Raw genomic sequence first — 17,991 nt, 5'->3', positions numbered from 1 at the left:
ACCAAAACCTGTGTGTTCAGTCCAAATCATACTACCTTATTGGGTATCTCCTTGTGTTATGTCTCACAGGTCCCTTAAAATCACCATGGTAATTTGGAACAAATCCAAAACTTCTTTTATCATCCCCAGTGCAGTGAGGGTGTTCATATCTACACAGTTGTGCCAGCTGGAAATCTGGGTTTTTGCCTTTGTCCCTTCTCTTATTCTCACTCTCATTCCACATCTGATAAGTCCTGTCACTTCAACCTAATCACCATTGAATCCTGTATCTTTGTTTAATGAATACTGTATCTTTAACAAGCTATCCTTTGCATTTGTATGACAGCTAAAAACAGAGTTGCTGTGGGTCATTGTCTTTTCTTCAAGAAGATGTTTTTCTTATATTTGGTAATGAATTTGGATGGAAAGGTATAGCCTTCTTTACTTCCCTATCCTTTTCAGTGGATTTTCAGAGTGCGTTATATTTAGAACGTACTGAGCAATTGTGTTGAACTGAAATAAGAGGATTTGAAACTGTTTAAAAAGTAGCTTAATTTAGAAGCTTCTACATGTTTTCCTTAAGTCTGATGAAGAAGAATTAAGAAATATATGTTATAATAGTGGAGAATTAGAAATTGAAACAGTCATTATTAAGCTACTTGGGAGGTGGTGAACAAATTAAATAGAATAATGCTGCTTGACATATAGTTCAGTTCATCAGCTGTGTTTAGAGATTATCAGCTTCTAGCTTGATTTCAATGAAATGTTAACAAGATCAGAATGTACCAAATTTAAGTGGTGGAGTTGCTGAAGGACAGAAGAAGAAATTAACTTTTTTATTGCTTATTTTTCATTGTGTTAATCTTTTGGACCATCATCTCTACTTCATAGGAAAAATATTAGTATGCTATAATCAAATATGTGGTATATTCCCACTTTAACAACTAGGTTTTATTCATATTAACAGGTAAATCTTCAGTTAAATTCACATATTTTAATTGGGAGCAAACCATGAATGTTAGAGGTACTTCATAATAACTCAATTACAAGGAAGTAGAAGAAAGGAGAGTGAACGAAGGACGTTCACTCACAGAGCTTTTTATGTGGGCCACCAGATGGCACAGTGGTTCCACATCAGCTGGTTGCACTGAGAAGGGGAGGGATGAGAGAGGGACAGTGTCACCAGCTGTTCAGGGATGGGGTGTTCTTAAGTCGGTTCTTTGTAACCTCAGATGTCTGTTTTCTGTGGTAAAAGCAGGCCAGCAGCTTGTTATTGCATGTTTGAATTTGTTTCTTTTGAAGTTGGCTTTATGCTACTACCAAATGAACCATGTCAGTATCCCTATTGTGATTTTTGTGAGAAGGTTATTAACTTTTTAGATACAAGAATCAAAAATACTAAAAACATTAAAAATTGAACATAAAGCATTACTATGCAGTATGAAGATAAACTTTCGTTGTTTAGTGAACAATGCTACTGAAATTATACTCTAAAAAATTCATTGATATTCATTAAATGATCAATATAAATAACTTACGACCCAAATAAGGAATACCTTTAATAATATGAGGGACCAAACAAAGGTAAGGAACAGGAGCCCTCATTGCTTTGAAATGAAGAGTTTTGTTTTTCTTAGTTGTTGATAGTTTATTTGAAGTTTTAAGACAGATTTTCTGCACAGTTCATATATTCATTTGAAGAATATATATAGTCCTAGAACCAGAGGAAGTGAACTATAATTGAATTGTAATGTTTTTATTACATACCAATAGCTATGAAATGATTCTTATTTAGTAATGAAAGCTTGGTGTAGAGAACCTAGATTAAAATGGAAAATAAAAAATGGTGAATTATGGACTATCTGGGTACTTTAGGGAAATATTTAATTCTGGTTGTGTGACACCTTACTCCTCTTGTGGGTTGATACAGAATGTAATTAAATAAATATTGAGGTTATAAAGCCACAAGAATAGGCAAAGAATAAGGTTTTTAAAACTTTGGATATAATTGTCATGTAACATTACTTTTAGGTATATGGTGATTTTTTTATATGTTGCAAAATGATCACAAGTCTAATTAACATCTATCACTACACAGTTACACTTTTGTTTTCCTTATGATGAGAACTTTTAAGATCTATACTTAGCAATTTTCAAATACACAATATGGTATTATTAATTATAGTCACCATGCTATAAACAACATCCCTGCTGCTGCTGCTAAGTCATGTCAGTCGTGTCCGACTCTGTGCGACCCCATAGACGGCAGCCCATCAGGCTCCCCCGTCCCTGGGATTCTCCAGGCAAGGACACTGGAGTGGGTTGCCATTTCCCTCTCCAATGCATAAAAGTGAAGAGTGAAAATGAAGTCGCTCAGTCGTGTCTGACTCTTCGTGACCCCATGGACTGTAGCCTACCAGGCTCCTCCATCCATAGGATTTTCCAGGCAAGAGTACCGGAGTGGGGTACCATTGCCTTCTCCGAATAACATCCCTAGGACTTACTTACTTTATAACTGCAAGTTTGTGTCTTTGGATCACCTTCACCCATTTTGTTCACCTGTCACCTCTGGCAGCCACTAATCTCTTCTATGAGTTGTAGGTTTTTTTTGGTGGAGGGGGCATTATTAGATTCCATATATAAGTGAAGAAATAAGTTTTAAGGATGAGAACTATTCAAGACAGCTAAGCTATATGTGAAATATCAAAAATGGACGAGGAACTTTTTGTGAAATTATTTTGGGACAGAGTCCAGGGACATTGGGACTCCTGTGGCCCTAAAACGCTGTTTGAAGCCTGGGAAAAATTTGAGAGCCAGACTAGAGGAGTATCTCTCTGCCTTTTCAAGTACCAATGTAACTGAAAGAAGTACCTTTGCTGTGACCTAAGGATGGAAATAGGGCAAAAATCGAATAGGTTGAGTTTCAGAGAAGAATCCTTCCTCTAGATACGGGCTTTAGAATATACTGAAATGAGAATTCAAATGGTACTGTCAGTTTTAACATGACAGAGCACATATATAATTATCTTAACTTTGGGTTGGCATTTTAGAAGTTGACAGCCTTTACCTTCTTGAGATTACTGACCTTATAAAACCAAAAGGGCTTGAGTAGTTTCATTTAATGTTAGTGAATAAATGGTGTTTTTTGCTAATCTTGGATTGGAAGAAAAATATAGAAAAAAATAATATATTTTTTGAACTGGGGTCAGTTCTTTACTTTCAGATTTGATCTTTATTTCCAAGCACTCTGAAGAAATGAGGTTAGAAAGGCATCCAACACTGAGTTTATTCCCCAGGCATCCTCCTACTTGATCTCCAGTAGTAATAATGCCTAGCTAGACTCTTATAGTCATTTTGTTGTGTGTTTACACGAGAGTGTCTTTATCTTCATCTCTTCATTTGTCATTCAGATCAATCTAAATCTTTGAAAAATTCCGTTCTGTTGGTTGTGTCAGCGCTCTCTCGATTTTACTTTTGATGTCTATGTTTTAAAGGTTGTCAGTTGTCTGATACTTTCCATTTCCTAAATGCTGGTTAGCTGAACTTTTACCAAATAAGTTCTGCAATTCAAGGATAGTAGAGAAAATAAATGTTTAGTATTAGTTGCATTTTATAGTGTAAAGTTAAAACTTCAGAGGAGTTTAAAAGGAATTCTTTTTTTTTATTTATATCTCTTTAATCTCCTTTTACTGGAGGAATTCTTAATGTAAATTACAAAATAAAAAATGAAGCCTGTATGTCAAAAAGATATATCAATGTAGTTGTAGCTTTGATATCTTTTCATAAGTATAGGGAACCTTAAAATATTGGAAAAGAAGTAGTGAGGAGATCTGCATTTTCTATGAACCACTATAACAGAATACATCTATTAAATAGAAAGAGGGGCAGAAGTAAAGGAACTCAGTAGTAGTAAGGCTCAGTCTTGCCAGTGGCAAGATTTGCAGTGAGCACTTTGCCTCATGCCTGTCTGGGATGGGGGAGTGGGAGTAAGGTGTCACAGACATCGAAAATCAGGATCGTCATTTTGGAAGCCCAAAGATTGATAGACATAATGTGTCCCACCAGAGTGAGGAAGCACTGTTCAGCCTAGAGATTTTTTTAAATTTATTTTGGAACCATAAAACTGGGTTGTCTTTGTTTAGTTTTGAATTAGGTTATTAAATGCTTTTATTTATATTTATAGTATATTTGTTTCATATTTATGTAATTTTATACTCATATAATGATTTTATGTTTGAAATACCCAGTAATTTATGGGTGATTACACTTGTTTTGAAGAATTCTGATAAAATATATAGTCCTTTGGATATGAAATATGGAGGAATAAATAAATAGCTCTATTTGTTAACCTATGAATTTTACTTCTGAAGTAAGTTTGAGACATTTATAGAAAAAAGTATGTTTCTACAGCTATTTTTTCAACTGTACAGTTAACTTCCTGGAATTTCTTCTAATTTTCACTGATTTTGGCACTTTCTGATCTTTTTGAAACAGTGACCACATGGAAAATGTGTATGGCTACCTAATGAAGTACACCAACCTCGTCACTGGGTGGCAGTACAGGTAAGTGTGAGTATTCTGTCGCTTTCTCTCCCAAGAGAACAGAAATGGGCATGATGATTTTATAACTGATGTTACATGACTGGGAAGCATGTTAGAGAAAGACTTACCATGTTTTCTATAAGTCTGATGACTTTCTTTTTCTATTTTTAGGGGGTAAGAGGAGTTAACATTGTCCAAATTGCAGCCTCCAAATACGTCAGAAGTTACTGTTACGTCAAGATTAGTATCATTTATCAACTCACCTTGGGCTTCTTATGTGTACTTCCAGTGGTTAGGCTTTTTGGGTGGTTTAGAGACAGCAAAGAGATTTGTGTTAGGTGCCTGTTGAGGATTTTTGCTTCTTTTAATTGTTGAGGATTCTTAAACTCTTCTGAGATCTTGAAAAGTTTAAATAACCAACCTGAGGTCCCACAAGCAGTCAAGAAGTAGCACAGCCAACTGTCTTAAATACTTTGTGGAATTGATATTTGTGGGGCAGGGGACTAAACTTTTATTCTTTTATTGTGGTAAAATATAACATAAAATTTACCATTGTAAACATTTTTTGGTATGCAGTTCAGTGGTATTAAATACATTCACATTTTTGTGCAACCATCACCCGCATTCATCTCAGAACTCTCTGCATCTTCTCAGACTAAAACTGTACCCATTAGACAATAATTTCACATTTTCCTCTCCCCCTGAGTCCTTAGGCAACCACTGTTCTACTCTCTGTCTCTATGAATTTGACTACTCTAGGTACCTTATATAAGTGGAATCATATAATATTTGTCCTTTTGTGATTGGCTTATTTCATTTAGTGTAATGTTCTCAAAGTTCATCCATGTAGTGTGTGTCAGAATTCTCTACCTTTTGAGGGCTGAAAAACAGTCCCTTGTAAGTGTATACCACATTTTGTTTATCCAGTTATCAATCAGTGGACATTTGGGTTGCTTCCGTCTTTTGGCTATTGTGAATAATGCTGCTTTGAGTATTGGTGTACACAATATCAGAGTCACTGCTCTCATTCTTGTGTGTGTATACCCAGAAGTGGAATTGCTGAATCACATTGTAATTCTATGTTTAATTTTTGGGGATATCTCCATACTATTTTCCATAGCAGCTGCACTGTTTTACATTCCCACTAGCAGTGTACAAGGATTCCAGTTTCTCTACATCTTCTCAACAGTTGTTACTTTCTGTTATGTCTATGTGTGTGTGTATAATAACCATCTTAATGGGTATTGAGTGTTATCTCATTGTGGTTTTTTAAAACTATTTAAAAAAGTGATAAAGCTAGAATCTGAACCCAAATAGTTCTGACTCCAGGTTGGTATTTTCATTATAAATACTGCTTCTTATTCACATGTCATTTGGAGATCTCTGATTTTGGTTATGATGGAATAATAAGCTGATTCTGCCTTTCTACCTTAAACAATTAGAAAATGGTACATAGTATATGAAGGAATGTTTTTCAGAATTCAAAAAAGAGTTGAAGCATTGTAATGAACATGTGATTGCTTAAAAGAGAAGGCAGTTTGGGATATGTTTAATTTGAAGTAACAGTAGGACTTTCACATAAGAGTGATACGCCAGAAGTTGGAGGTCATATGAGAGGTCAAAGCTGGATATGAAATTATAGAAGACAATCATTCCTGTTAAAGTGAAAAGGGTAGTTCTCTAAGGTTCCCACCCTTTATTTTTTTTAAGAAAGAACAAAGTCAGGGGAGCCTTTTCATTTTGCATTTTCTCACCTCAGTTTTTATGTAATTTTTTGAAGGCTTATCCATTTAAATGACATATAAAATATTAAAAAAAATTTTATGTCACTTTGCTTTTAGCACTGTTTTTTGTTTTTTTTAAAAAGGGAAATAGGTTAACTTTTCTCCCCCATTCATTCAACTAATTTCATTCATGTTATATTATTGAGTATTACTGAGAAATTCTCAGAAGTGGAATAGAGTAGGAAAGCTCCAAAGTATCCCCAAGCACATAAGATTAAGTATATGTTAAACATGGCATTTCAAGTTAGTGGTGACTTGAGGCCATGGGAAGAAGGGGCATGTGTTTGTATCCTTGTGTGGGGGAGCATACTAAAAAGATCCATTGGCCACTGGTTGCCCAGGAAGTTAGCTAAGAGATCCAAGCAAAGTTCTAGCATAGGGAAAGGCATGGCTTCTACCCTTGCGATTCTTCTAGCTGTCCTAGAGGCCAGTTTTAGCAGCAAAGAAAGTGTGGGAATGAAGACAACACATCACCATTTGCCACTGAGAACACAACCTTTTATCCGCTTGTCCCATCAGAGAGGTCTCAGGTTGTCAACTGGTTTACTGCAAGCTCGTTTTCTCTTTCCTGCCAGACTGCCTGGAGGCTTGTGGCACAGCAGCGATATCCTGGGTTCCCAGCATGAATTGCAGATTGAATGATAAAAGAGGAACAGAAAGGTTCAGTTCAGTTCAGTTGCTCAGTCGTGTCCGATTCTTTGCGACCCCATGAACCGCAGACGCCAGGCCTCCCTATCCATCACCAACTCTTGGAGTCTACCCAAACTCATGTCCATTGAGTCGGTGATGCCATCCAACCATCTCATCCTCTGTCGTCCCCTTCTCCTGCTACCCTCAATCTTTCCCAACATCAGGGTCTTTTCAAATGAGTCATCTCTTTGCATCAGGTGGCCCAAATACTGGAGTTTCAGCTTTAACATCAGTCCTACCAGTGAATACCCAGGACTGATAGGATGGACTGGTTGGATCTCTTTGCAGTCCAAGGGACTCTCAAGAGTCTTCTCCAACACCACAATTCAAAAGCATCAATTCTTCTGCACTCAGCCCTCTTTATAGTCCAACTCTCACATCCATACATGACTACTGGAAAAACCATAGCCTTGACTAGATGGAGCTTTGTTGACAAAGTAATGGCTCTGCTTTTTAATACGCTGTCTAGGTTGGTCATAACTTTCCTTCCAAGAGTAAGCGTCTTTTAATTTCATGGCTGTAGTCACCATCTGCAGTGATTTTGGAGCCCCCAAAAATAAAGTCTGTCACTGTTTCCCCATCTATTTCCCATGAAGTGATGGGACCGGATGCCATGATCTTCGTTTTCTGAATGTTGAGCTTTAAGCCAACTTTTTCACTCTCCACTTTCACTTTCATCAAGAGGCTTTTTAGTTCCTCTTCACTTTCTGCCATAAGGGTGGTGTCATCTGCATATCTGAGGTTATTGATATTTCTCCCAGCAGTCTTGATTCCAGCTTGTGCTTCATCCAGCCCAGCGTTTCTCATGATGTACTCTGCATAGAAGTTAAATAAGCAGGGTGACAATATACAGCCTTGATGTACTCCTTTTCCTATTTGGAACCAGTCTGTCTGTTCCATGTCCAGTTCTAACTGTTGTTTGCTGACATGCATATAGGTTTCTCAAGAGGCAGGTCAGGTGGTCTGGTTTTCCCATCTCTTTCAGAATTTTCCACAGTTTATTGTGATCCACACAGTCAAAGGCTTTGGCATAGTCAATAAAGCAGAAATAGGTGTTTTTCTGGAACGCACTTGCATTTTCAATGGTCCAACGGATGTTGGCAATTTGATCTCTGGTTCCTCTGCCTTTTCTAAAACCAGCTTGAGCATTTGGAAGTTCACGGTTCATTACTGCTAAAGCCTGGCTTGGAGAATTTTGAGCATTAGTTTACTAGCGTGTGAGATGAGTACAACTGTGTGGTAGTTTGAGCATTCTTTGGCATTGCCTTTCTTTGGGATTGGAATGAGAACTGACCTTTTCCAGTCCTGTGGCTACTGCTGAGTTTTCCAAATTTGCTGACATATTGAGTGCAGCACTTTCAGAGCATCATCTTTTAGGATTTGAAATAGCTCCACTGGAATTCCATCACCTCCACTAGCTTTGTTCATAGTGATGCTTCCTAAGGGCCACTTGACTTCGCATTCCAGGATGTCTGGCTCTAGGTGAGTGATCACACCGTCATGATTATCTGGGTCGTGAAGATCTTTTTTATACAGTTCTGTGTATTCTTGCCACCTCTTCTTAATATCTTCTGCTTCTGTTAGGTCCATACCATTTCTGTCCTTTATTGCACCCATCTTTGCATGAAATGTTCCCTTGGTATCTGATTTTCTCGAAGAGATCTCTAGTCTTTCCCATTCTGTTGTTTTCCTCTATTTCTTTGCATTGATCACTGAGGAAGGCTTTCTTATCTCTTCTTGCTATTCTTTGGAACTCTGCCTTCAAATGGGTGTATCTTTCCTTTTCTCCTTTGTTTTTCATTTCTCTTCTTTTCACAGCTATTTGTAAGGCCTCCTCAGACAGCCATTTTGCTTTTTTGCATTTCTTTTTCTTAGGGATGGTCTTGATCCCTGTCTCTTGTACAATGTCACGAACCTCCATTCACAGTTCATCAGGCACTCTGTCTATCAGATCTAGTCCCTTAAATCTATTTCTCACTTCTACTGTATAATCATAAGGGATTTGATTTAGGTCATACCTGAATGGTCTAGTGGTTTTCTCTACTTTTTTCAATTTAAGTCTCAATTCGGCAATAAGGCGTTCATGATCTGAGCCACAGTCAGCTCCTTGTCTTGTTTTTGCTGACTGTATAGAGCTTCTCCATCTTTGGCTGCAAAGAATATAATCAATCTGATTTTGCTGTTGATGATCACCAAATTATCATCATCTGGTGATGTCCATGTGTAGAGTGTTCTCTTGTGTTGTTGGAAGAGGGTGTTTGCTATGACCGGTGCGTTCTCTTGGCAAAACTCTATTAGCCTTGCCCTGCTTCATTCTGTACTCCAAGGCCAAATTTTCCTATTACTCCAGGTATTTCTTGACTTCCTACTTTTGCATTTCAGTCCCCTATAATGAAACGACATCTTTTTTACGTGTTCTAAAAGTTTTTATAGTCTTCATAGAACCTTTCAACTTCAGCTTCTTCAGCATTACTGGTCGGGGTATGGACTTGGATTACCATGATATTGAATGGTTTGCCTTGGAAATGAACAGAGATCATTCTGTCGTTTTTGAGAGTGCATCCAAGTACTGCATTTTGGACTTTTTTGTTGACTATGAGGGCTACTCCTTTTCTCTAAGGGATTCCTGCCCACAATAATAGATATAATGGTCATCTGAGTTAAATTCACCCATTCTAGTCCTTAATTGCTGATTTCTAGAATGTCGACGTTCACTCTTGCCATCTCCTGTTTGACCACTTCCAATTTGCCTTGATTCATGAACCTCACATTCCAGGTTCCTATGCAATATTGCTCTTACAGCATCGGATCTTGCTTCTATCACCAGTCACATCCACAGCTGGGTGTTGTTTTTGCTTTGGCTCCATCCCTTCATTCTTTCTGGAGTTATTTCTCCACTGATCTCCAGTAGCATATTGGGCACCTACAAAAAGGTTAAGACCATGTTAAAGGAACTTAGGCTTAGAGCTCAGTTCTTTTGGTAGACTTAGCCACTTGGTCCCTGAAGTGTGGATAAAGCTTAAGTAACAAAAGCACTGTACCTGTGCCAGGTATTCAAGGTGGTCTCCTGGCAATCTATTTCTGTTTGACTAAGAGCAACTGAGAGAAGCTTGGAGAAATCCAGCATGAGCATACTCTGTAAATAATAAACTGCTTGTTGTGGAATGTGGTACCCTAAGAAACAGCAAGACCCTCTCTTGAATGTACTTCCTTTCACTTTGAATTAGCATTCATGAAGAGGAGATCTCTTCCTACTCAGAAGTTCTGTACATGGTCAGCACTGAAGCCTAGGATGGTCAGCACAAAGCATATGCGTGTCTTTCCATCCAAAATCTTCCCTGAAGTTGGCTATTGCTATCATAAGACATACTTCCAAGTCAGAATATTTTTTAAAGTTCCATTCCAAAATACTTCATTTTAAGTTGTCAGCTATTCTGAGGATTAGTCATTTTCTCAAACTTGCAGTCTTTATTATTTTGAAATTGCACAAAATAAATAATTATTTAATTTTTCTTTTTAACAATGTGGTGACTTTTCAGCATATAAAGAAAGATGCTGAATCTTAAGCCTTTTTTTCTATGTTTCTTTAGCTCCTAGGTTAGACCAGCTTGCTAAGAATACTATAATCAAGAGTCTAGTCCTCTTCTGGGCAAAATAGCTTTCAGTTTCCTTGCTATGTGAATTGTCTCTCCATCTCCAATCTGCACATCTTATACATCTCCAGAGAAAGGGTGAAGGAAGAACATTTGGGTTAATTCGTGTATAATGAAAGACAGCATACAGTGCGTTATTGGTGCCACTGGGTCCATAGCATCATCTTGGTATTAGGTAATCAGTTTTTGACTCAATTCTATCATTTTACCAGTTCCTCCTCAGTATTACTTTTGTATATCGAGGTGAGTGCTTCCCATGTTGTAGATTTGTGGTAATGCTTTTGGGATAAGAAATACATGTTCCCAGTAACTTGAGATTTCCAACATTGTTCTCTAAATTTTCTTTGAATTGACTTCTTAGAAGAGACCAGTCTTCTTTCTTTGTTTGGAATAATTGGGCTTATTGCTTAGACTAGGAGAAAGAGATTTCTTTCCTTATTTCCTTCATTCATTCCTTTCCTTATTTCTTGTTTGTCTGTTTGTTCAGATTTGTCTGAACCACCAGGGAAGCCCCTTTAAAAGTCACAAGCATGCTAAAGATGAATGAGAAAAACAATAGTCTTGCTTTTCCAGCTCCCTTTTCAGGTAGCTGCTTTCAACTTCTCTTATTTGCTTCTCATTATTTCTTTTTCTTTCCCTTAATAAAAGGCCAATTGCATTCTCTCCCAGTTTGGTATGATTGATATAGTTGCCACGTTGCTTAAGGTAGTATCTTCTAGGAACTTGAACTGGATCAAATTGTCTGGATGTATTACAGAATGCATTAACATGTAGAATACCAAATTGCTGTAAACCCAAACATTAATTTTTTGGAATAGAGACTTTTTAGATTTTTTTCCTAAAGAAAAGAACTATTGTACTACTTAAATTGGAATCCAAATTAATATATTTCCCAAAGTAGTTAATCTAAAACCAAATCAGAACATCAAATTCTTTTCCAGCGTGTTTCATTATATCATCATTTAGTTTCAAGTTCCTTATGGTTCTGCATCTCTAGTTGCAGCCTTTTCATTTTAAAACAGGATAAGTAATCTTTAGTTGTGACCTATTGAATAATGTGTTCACAAAGTCTTGCTACTTTGGCATTATTCATATTGTTTATTTCACTGGTTAAATCTTAAATCATATTCATTTCTTACCTAGCATTTGTTAATCCCAGAGCTCATGCTTTGATTTGTTCCCAGTGAATTTTAAATAAAAACTCTCCCTACCATTTGTCTTTGGGAACTTACCCTGTTAATGAATTCTGGAGAGAAATCTTCCTCTGAAGGATACTGTATTTTTGTTTCCTTTCTGCATTGTCTTGTATTCCCTATTAAATGCCTCTTTCACAGCTGAAGATTTTATATCTTTTATTAAACTCATTCAATTCTTCAGTAACATTTACTACTAGGAAATTCAGTCTAGTGTTTCTAAGTACTTCTTGAGATGCTTTTGAATTTTATTTTTTTAATAGCAAAAACTCAAAAGTATGTGATTAAAATTTGGATTGCTCTAGTTTGACTAGGGGAAATATTTTAAAAGTATGACTTTTTTTAAAATTATTGCAGGTTTTTTGTTCTAAACAATGAAGCTGGGCTGTTGGAGTATTTTGTGAATGAACAGTCTAGAAATCAAAAACCCAGAGGTACTTTGCAGCTTGCAGGAGCTGTAATATCACCCAGTGATGAGGACTCTCACACCTTCACTGTAAATGCTGCCAGTGGGGAACAATATAAACTCAGAGGTATGGCTGAAATATGAGAATTAATAGTGTGATTTTCTTCTTCCTTGAGAAGTTGATATACTTCCCTCCTTTCATTTAGGTTTTGGAAATAGAAATTACTATCATTGATACAGAAACAGTATTCTACACCTTGTAATTGTTTTAAGGGTTTATGAGATCTGTTTTAATTAATGACTTTTAAGTTGCACAGTGAGTAAGTCTGTTTAAAATTGACCCCTCTAAGAAATTTGTATAGATGAAATACTGAGAAATCTAAAAACATAGACTTGTTAAAAATGTTTTGTCTTCCACAGATTTGTATTTTATTTCCTTTCTTAATTTAGTTGATATGTTCTCTTCGTGTTTTTTAATGATTAATGTACATAACTGGGATTTATGAAAATGCTTGTATTCAGGTATAACATCTGTTTAGATAAATATAATTTGTATAGAGGTTTCTATTTTTAATTAATACACATAAAGTATGATGTTAATCCTAATTGATCATGCTAGAGATCTGAAAGAATATATTGAGTACACACCAAATGCTTAATAAAGGATATTTATTTGAAGAAGAGCATATCTTTAAGCGAAAGTTAAAACATGTCAAGTTCCATCTACCCACCGAGCTATATGTCATTTATCCTCCCTAGGAAATATCCACATCCAGCTGTGGTGTTACCTAACAAGGTTGATGCTTTGGCCTTTTTCCTACCTCGCTCTGGTCAGGGAGAGTGGGAACATGCCCTGATTTTCAGTGATCCATTCTTCATGCTATAACAATTAATTGTATTCTAAAAATAAATGAAAAAGTAAATAACTTGTAGATACTTTTTATCAGCCACAGATGCTAAAGAGCGGCAACATTGGGTTAGCAGACTTCAGATATGTACACAACACCACACTGAAGCTATTGGCAAGGTATGTGGATTCATGTATGATATTAATGCACGGAAATGGGGAAAGATCTTTTTAACTTTATTTTTTTGCATTTTAAAATTGAGATTCACATACCATAAAATTGATCCTTTTAAAGTGTACAATTTCATGGGTTTTATTAATATATTCATAAGATTATATAGTTGTTGCAACTATCTAATTCCTGAACATTTTCATCACCTTCCAAAAAACCCGTATCTGTTTAACAGTCACTCCCTATTTGAATCTCTTTTCCCAGTCCCCTGGCAAAAACTAACCTATGATTTCTGTTTCAAGAGATTTGTCTATTCTGGGCATTTGATATAAATGGAATCATGCAGTATGTGGTGTTTGTTTGTTTGTTTTTGTCTGGCTTCTTACGATAAGCATAATGTTTTAAAGGTTCATCCATGTCATTGCATGGATCATACTTCATTACTTTTTAAGACTGAATAATCGTCTTTTATGGATATACCACATTATGTTTATCCATGCATCAGCTGATAGGCATGTGGATTGTTTACATGTTGTGGCTGTTATGAATAATACTTCTATGAACATTTGTGTTCAAATTTTTGTATGAACATATGATTTCAGTTTTCTAGGTTATTCCTAGGAGTGAAATTACTGGGTTATATGGTAGTTGTCTGTTTAACTATTGAGGAGCTGCCAAACTGTTTTTGAAATTGGCCAAATTATTTCCCATTCTCACCAGCAATACACGAAGGTTCCAGTTTCTCCACAGTATTACTGATACTGTTACTGTCCTTTTTTAACAATTATTATGGCCATCCTCATGGTTATGAAGTAGAATTTTGTTGTGGTTTTAATTTCATTTCTCTAATGGCTAATAAGGTTGAGCGTCTTTTCATGTGTTTATAGATAATTTCTGTATCTCATTTGAAGTGTTTTCTTTTTTAAAATGAGAAGGAGGGTCTTAGTACTTGAAATCTGAGGTTAGAAATGTCTAAAAATTAATATGTGGGAAGCAGAGTTAAAGGATTTCCATACCTTTTTGTTTTCTTTTTAGTGTTCCTTCCCCATAGCTAAATTTTTTAAAATTGTGATTTAGGCCTGCAGTCTTTAAGAAATCCAGCAAAAAACTTTATTCTTGCTGCAAGATTCTAATCTTTGGCAGTGACCAGAAAGTGCTAGTTTGTTTCAAAGATACTTGAATGTTACACTAGAAAAATTATTATATTGAATATTGATGAATGTATTTTTTGCTTCAATCATGATGTTTAAATATCTGAAATTAGAAATTTCTTGTTATTTTAATATATGTCTAATGTAAAAAAAGAATTCTTGACAGCACACACCTGGAATTAATTTTCTGAATAAATTACCAGTTTACTATGGGATGTGTGAAATTCTTAAACTTTGAAGGTTTTAAATTTTTCCATCTTCAGAACTATTCTTGTAGTTAATTCTGAGGTTAACCTTATTTTTAAAACTGTTTGTGTGTAAGCCTCCAGTATATTATAGGTTGAGAGTTTACCTAAATTTTAAAAAAGGAATTATTTTCTTTGTCTAATAGAATAATCCTCCTCTGAAGTCACGGAGCTTCTCACTTGCATCTAGTGGTAATTCTCCTATATCCCAGAGGAGACCAAGTCAAAATACCATTTCCTTTTTTAATGTTGGACATTCCAGACTACAATCAGTGAGCAAAAGAGCTAACTTACCTCCAGACCATCTTGTGGAAGTCAGAGAAGTAAGTATGAATTGAAATCAAGTTAAAATGCATAAAATAATATTACCAGCTTGATTTTGTCACAAAAAAATTTTTAATCCTGTTTGTGTCTTCTGGGGGCCTCAATGTTTAGGTCATAACAATTCCCTGATTTTTTAGGTGTCCTAAGTTTCCGCAAGTCTGTCAGCTAGGTTCTGTGTACACTATCATATTTTAAAAATCTGTATCTTTTATTTCTCAAGAGAAAGTATAGACTCCTTTAATGTAAAATTTATGATAAAAGGATTATTAAGCCTAGTGGAAAGACTGTGTGATCAAACAAGTGACCTTTTTTTTTTTTTTAACTGATACATGTAAATAGAGAATTTCAAACATACAAAGATAGAATAGTTAAATCCTTGATGTTCCCTTATCTCACCATTTTCCTTATTCTCTTTGAAACTAAGTACCAAATAATTCTAGTTAGTAAAGAATGCAGGAGAGGGAAATGGCAACCCACTCCAGTATTCTTGCCTGGAAAAGTCCATGGACAGAGGAGCCTGGCGGGCTGCAGTCCATGGAGTTACATGACTGAGCATGTGTGTATAAGGGTGGAGGATGATGGGTTGGTATCAATAAACTGGTAGAACTAAAAAAATAAAATAAAAATAAAGAATGCAGTTAGGTTCTTAATAATCCAGGTGTTGTTTACTGAGTTAATTTTGATAGAGCTCATAGATACCTATGTAGTGGATTGTGGATTATAAATCACACCCAAATGATTTAAGGCAGGAAGCTGGGGAGAATGTTCCCTCTATCAGGTTATTTTAGGTTGTATTTGTAGGTGAAGAAATTGAGATTTGAGTGAAATTATACATTCCTGGGAAAGATATCCTTGAAGATATGTATTGTCAGTACCTATATCAAGGAGTTCGTGATATCAGTATGTTACTGGTAATGTTCACCTTGATCTCGTGGTTAAGGTAGCTTCTGCTTGATTAAAGTAGCTTTCCTCCACTGTAAAGTTGCTGTCTTTTTCTCTGTAGTTAATAAAATATCTGGGGAGCTTCTTTGAGACTATGTATTTCCTTTTTCTTTTCAAAGACATTGAGAGAACTTTTGTTACTATACTGACCATGGTTCCTGGTGGGTGTTCTCAAGCTTTTTGTGGCCTTGGTATCTGTTTCACTCTTAAAAATTATTGAGGACCTCAAAGAATTTTTGCTTTATATAGGTTAAACTTACCAATATTTACCTTATTAGAAATTGAAGCAGGTATTTAAAAAATGCTTGTTTTTAAAATTTACCTTTCAATTTTATGTTTTATTATTTTAAAATAAAAATTAATAAATTCATACATATTAACATAGATAACATATTTTTATGTCAAACAGCTATTTTCCCCCCCAAATAAACAAAATAATTGCACTCAATGCAATTATTGCAAACTCAATTTACTGCAAATGTGTAGTTTTAGTTGAACTATATGAACTATATGAAAAAAACCTTTGTGGTTGGGGAAAAAAGAGAAATGTTTTAAAATAGTTTTTTAAGGTAAATGTGGCTGTTCTTTGATACTCCAGTAAAAGTGGACAGTGACAGTTTCTTAAGTGTTAGATGCAGTGTGGAATCTAATATGTATCAGTGGACTTTTCAGGTTCTGTTTCATGACAGTACACTGGTTTGCCTTGCACATTGAGTGGATGTTTAACTTATGCACGATTTTGTAACACTGCATTAGTCATTTGGAAAATGTTAGTTCGGAGTTAGGCAGCCCTTACAGATACTGGTATACAATATCAAAAATTCACAATCATTAACATCCGTACCAACTTCATCAGAAAAGGCTTTCAATATTGGGAAACTGCAAAGCTTATGGTGACTGATACAGGTTTTCCAAAATTGTAATTTCATTTTAAAGCTCATATTTTATCAGTTCAGTTCAGTCACTCATTCTTGTCCAACTCTTTGTGACCCCATGAATCACAGCACGCCAGGCCTCCCTGTCCATCACCAACTCCCGGAGTTCACTCAGACTCATGTCCGTCAAGTCACTGATGCCATCCAGCCATCTCATCCTCTCTTGTCCCCTTCTCTTCCTGCCCCCAATCCTTCCCAGCATCAGAGTCTTTTCCAATGAGTCAGTTCTTTGCATGAGGTGGCCAAAGTACTGGAGTTTCAGCTTTAGCATCATTCCTTCCAAAGAGATCCGAGGGCTGATCTCCTTCAAAATGGACTGGTTGGATCTCTTTGCAGTCCAAGGGACTCTCAAGAGTCTTCTCCAACACCACAGTTCAAAAGCGTCAGTTCTTCGGTGCTCAGCCTTCTTCACAGTCCAACTCTCACATCCATACATGACCATTGGAAAAACCATAGCCTTGACTAGACGGACCTTTGTTGGCAAAGTAATGTCTCTGCTTTTCGATATCCTATCTAGGTTGGTCATAACTTTTCTTCCAAGGAGTAAGCATCTTTTAATTTCATGGCTGCAGTCACCATCTGCAGTGATTTTGAAGCCCAGAAAAATAAAGTCTGACACTGTTTCCACTGTTTCCCCATCTATTTCCCATGAAGTGATGGGACCAGATGCCATGATCTTAGTTTTCTGAATGTTGAGCTTTAAGCCAACTTTTTCACTCTCCACTTTCACTTTCATCAAGAGGCTTTTTAGTTCCTCTTCACTTTCTGCCATAAGGGTGGTGTCATCTGCATATCTGAGGTTATTGATATTTCTCCCGGCAATCTTGATTGCAGCTTGTGCTTCTTCCAGCCCAGCATTTCTCATGATGTACTCTGCATAAGTTAAATAAGCAGGGTGACAATATACAGCCTTGATGTACTCCTTTTCCTATTTGGAACCAGTCTGTTTGTTCCATGTCCAGTTCTAACTGTTGCTTCCTGACCTGCATATAGGTTTCTCAAGAGGCAGGTCAGGTGGTCTGGTATTTCCATCTCTTTCAGAATTTTCCACAGTTGATTGTGATCCACACAGTCAAAGGATTTGTCATAGTCAATAAAGCAGAAATAGATGTTTTTCTGGAACTCTCT

The 17,991-nt window shown here is 36.2% G+C and overlaps 1 protein-coding gene across 2 annotated transcripts in view; it reads left to right on the top strand.

Moving 5' to 3' along the window:
* The window catches only part of OSBPL11 (oxysterol binding protein like 11), a 91,893-nt gene that overhangs the window by 22,969 nt on the left and 50,933 nt on the right, over positions 1–17,991 (top strand). For both annotated transcript variants that reach the window (XM_059885711.1, NM_001193008.1), the window contains exons 2-5: positions 4,474–4,542; positions 12,199–12,374; positions 13,195–13,274; positions 14,809–14,985. In XM_059885711.1, the coding sequence (XP_059741694.1) occupies positions 4,474–4,542; positions 12,199–12,374; positions 13,195–13,274; positions 14,809–14,985 (502 nt within the window). The remainder of the gene's footprint in view (positions 1–4,473; positions 4,543–12,198; positions 12,375–13,194; positions 13,275–14,808; positions 14,986–17,991) is intronic.

This window comes from Bos taurus, chromosome 1 (assembly GCF_002263795.3).
Source record: "Bos taurus isolate L1 Dominette 01449 registration number 42190680 breed Hereford chromosome 1, ARS-UCD2.0, whole genome shotgun sequence".
NCBI lineage: Eukaryota > Metazoa > Chordata > Mammalia > Artiodactyla > Bovidae > Bos > Bos taurus.
Note: the sequence above shows the minus strand (reverse complement) of the source record. Positions and strands in the feature narration are given on the sequence as shown.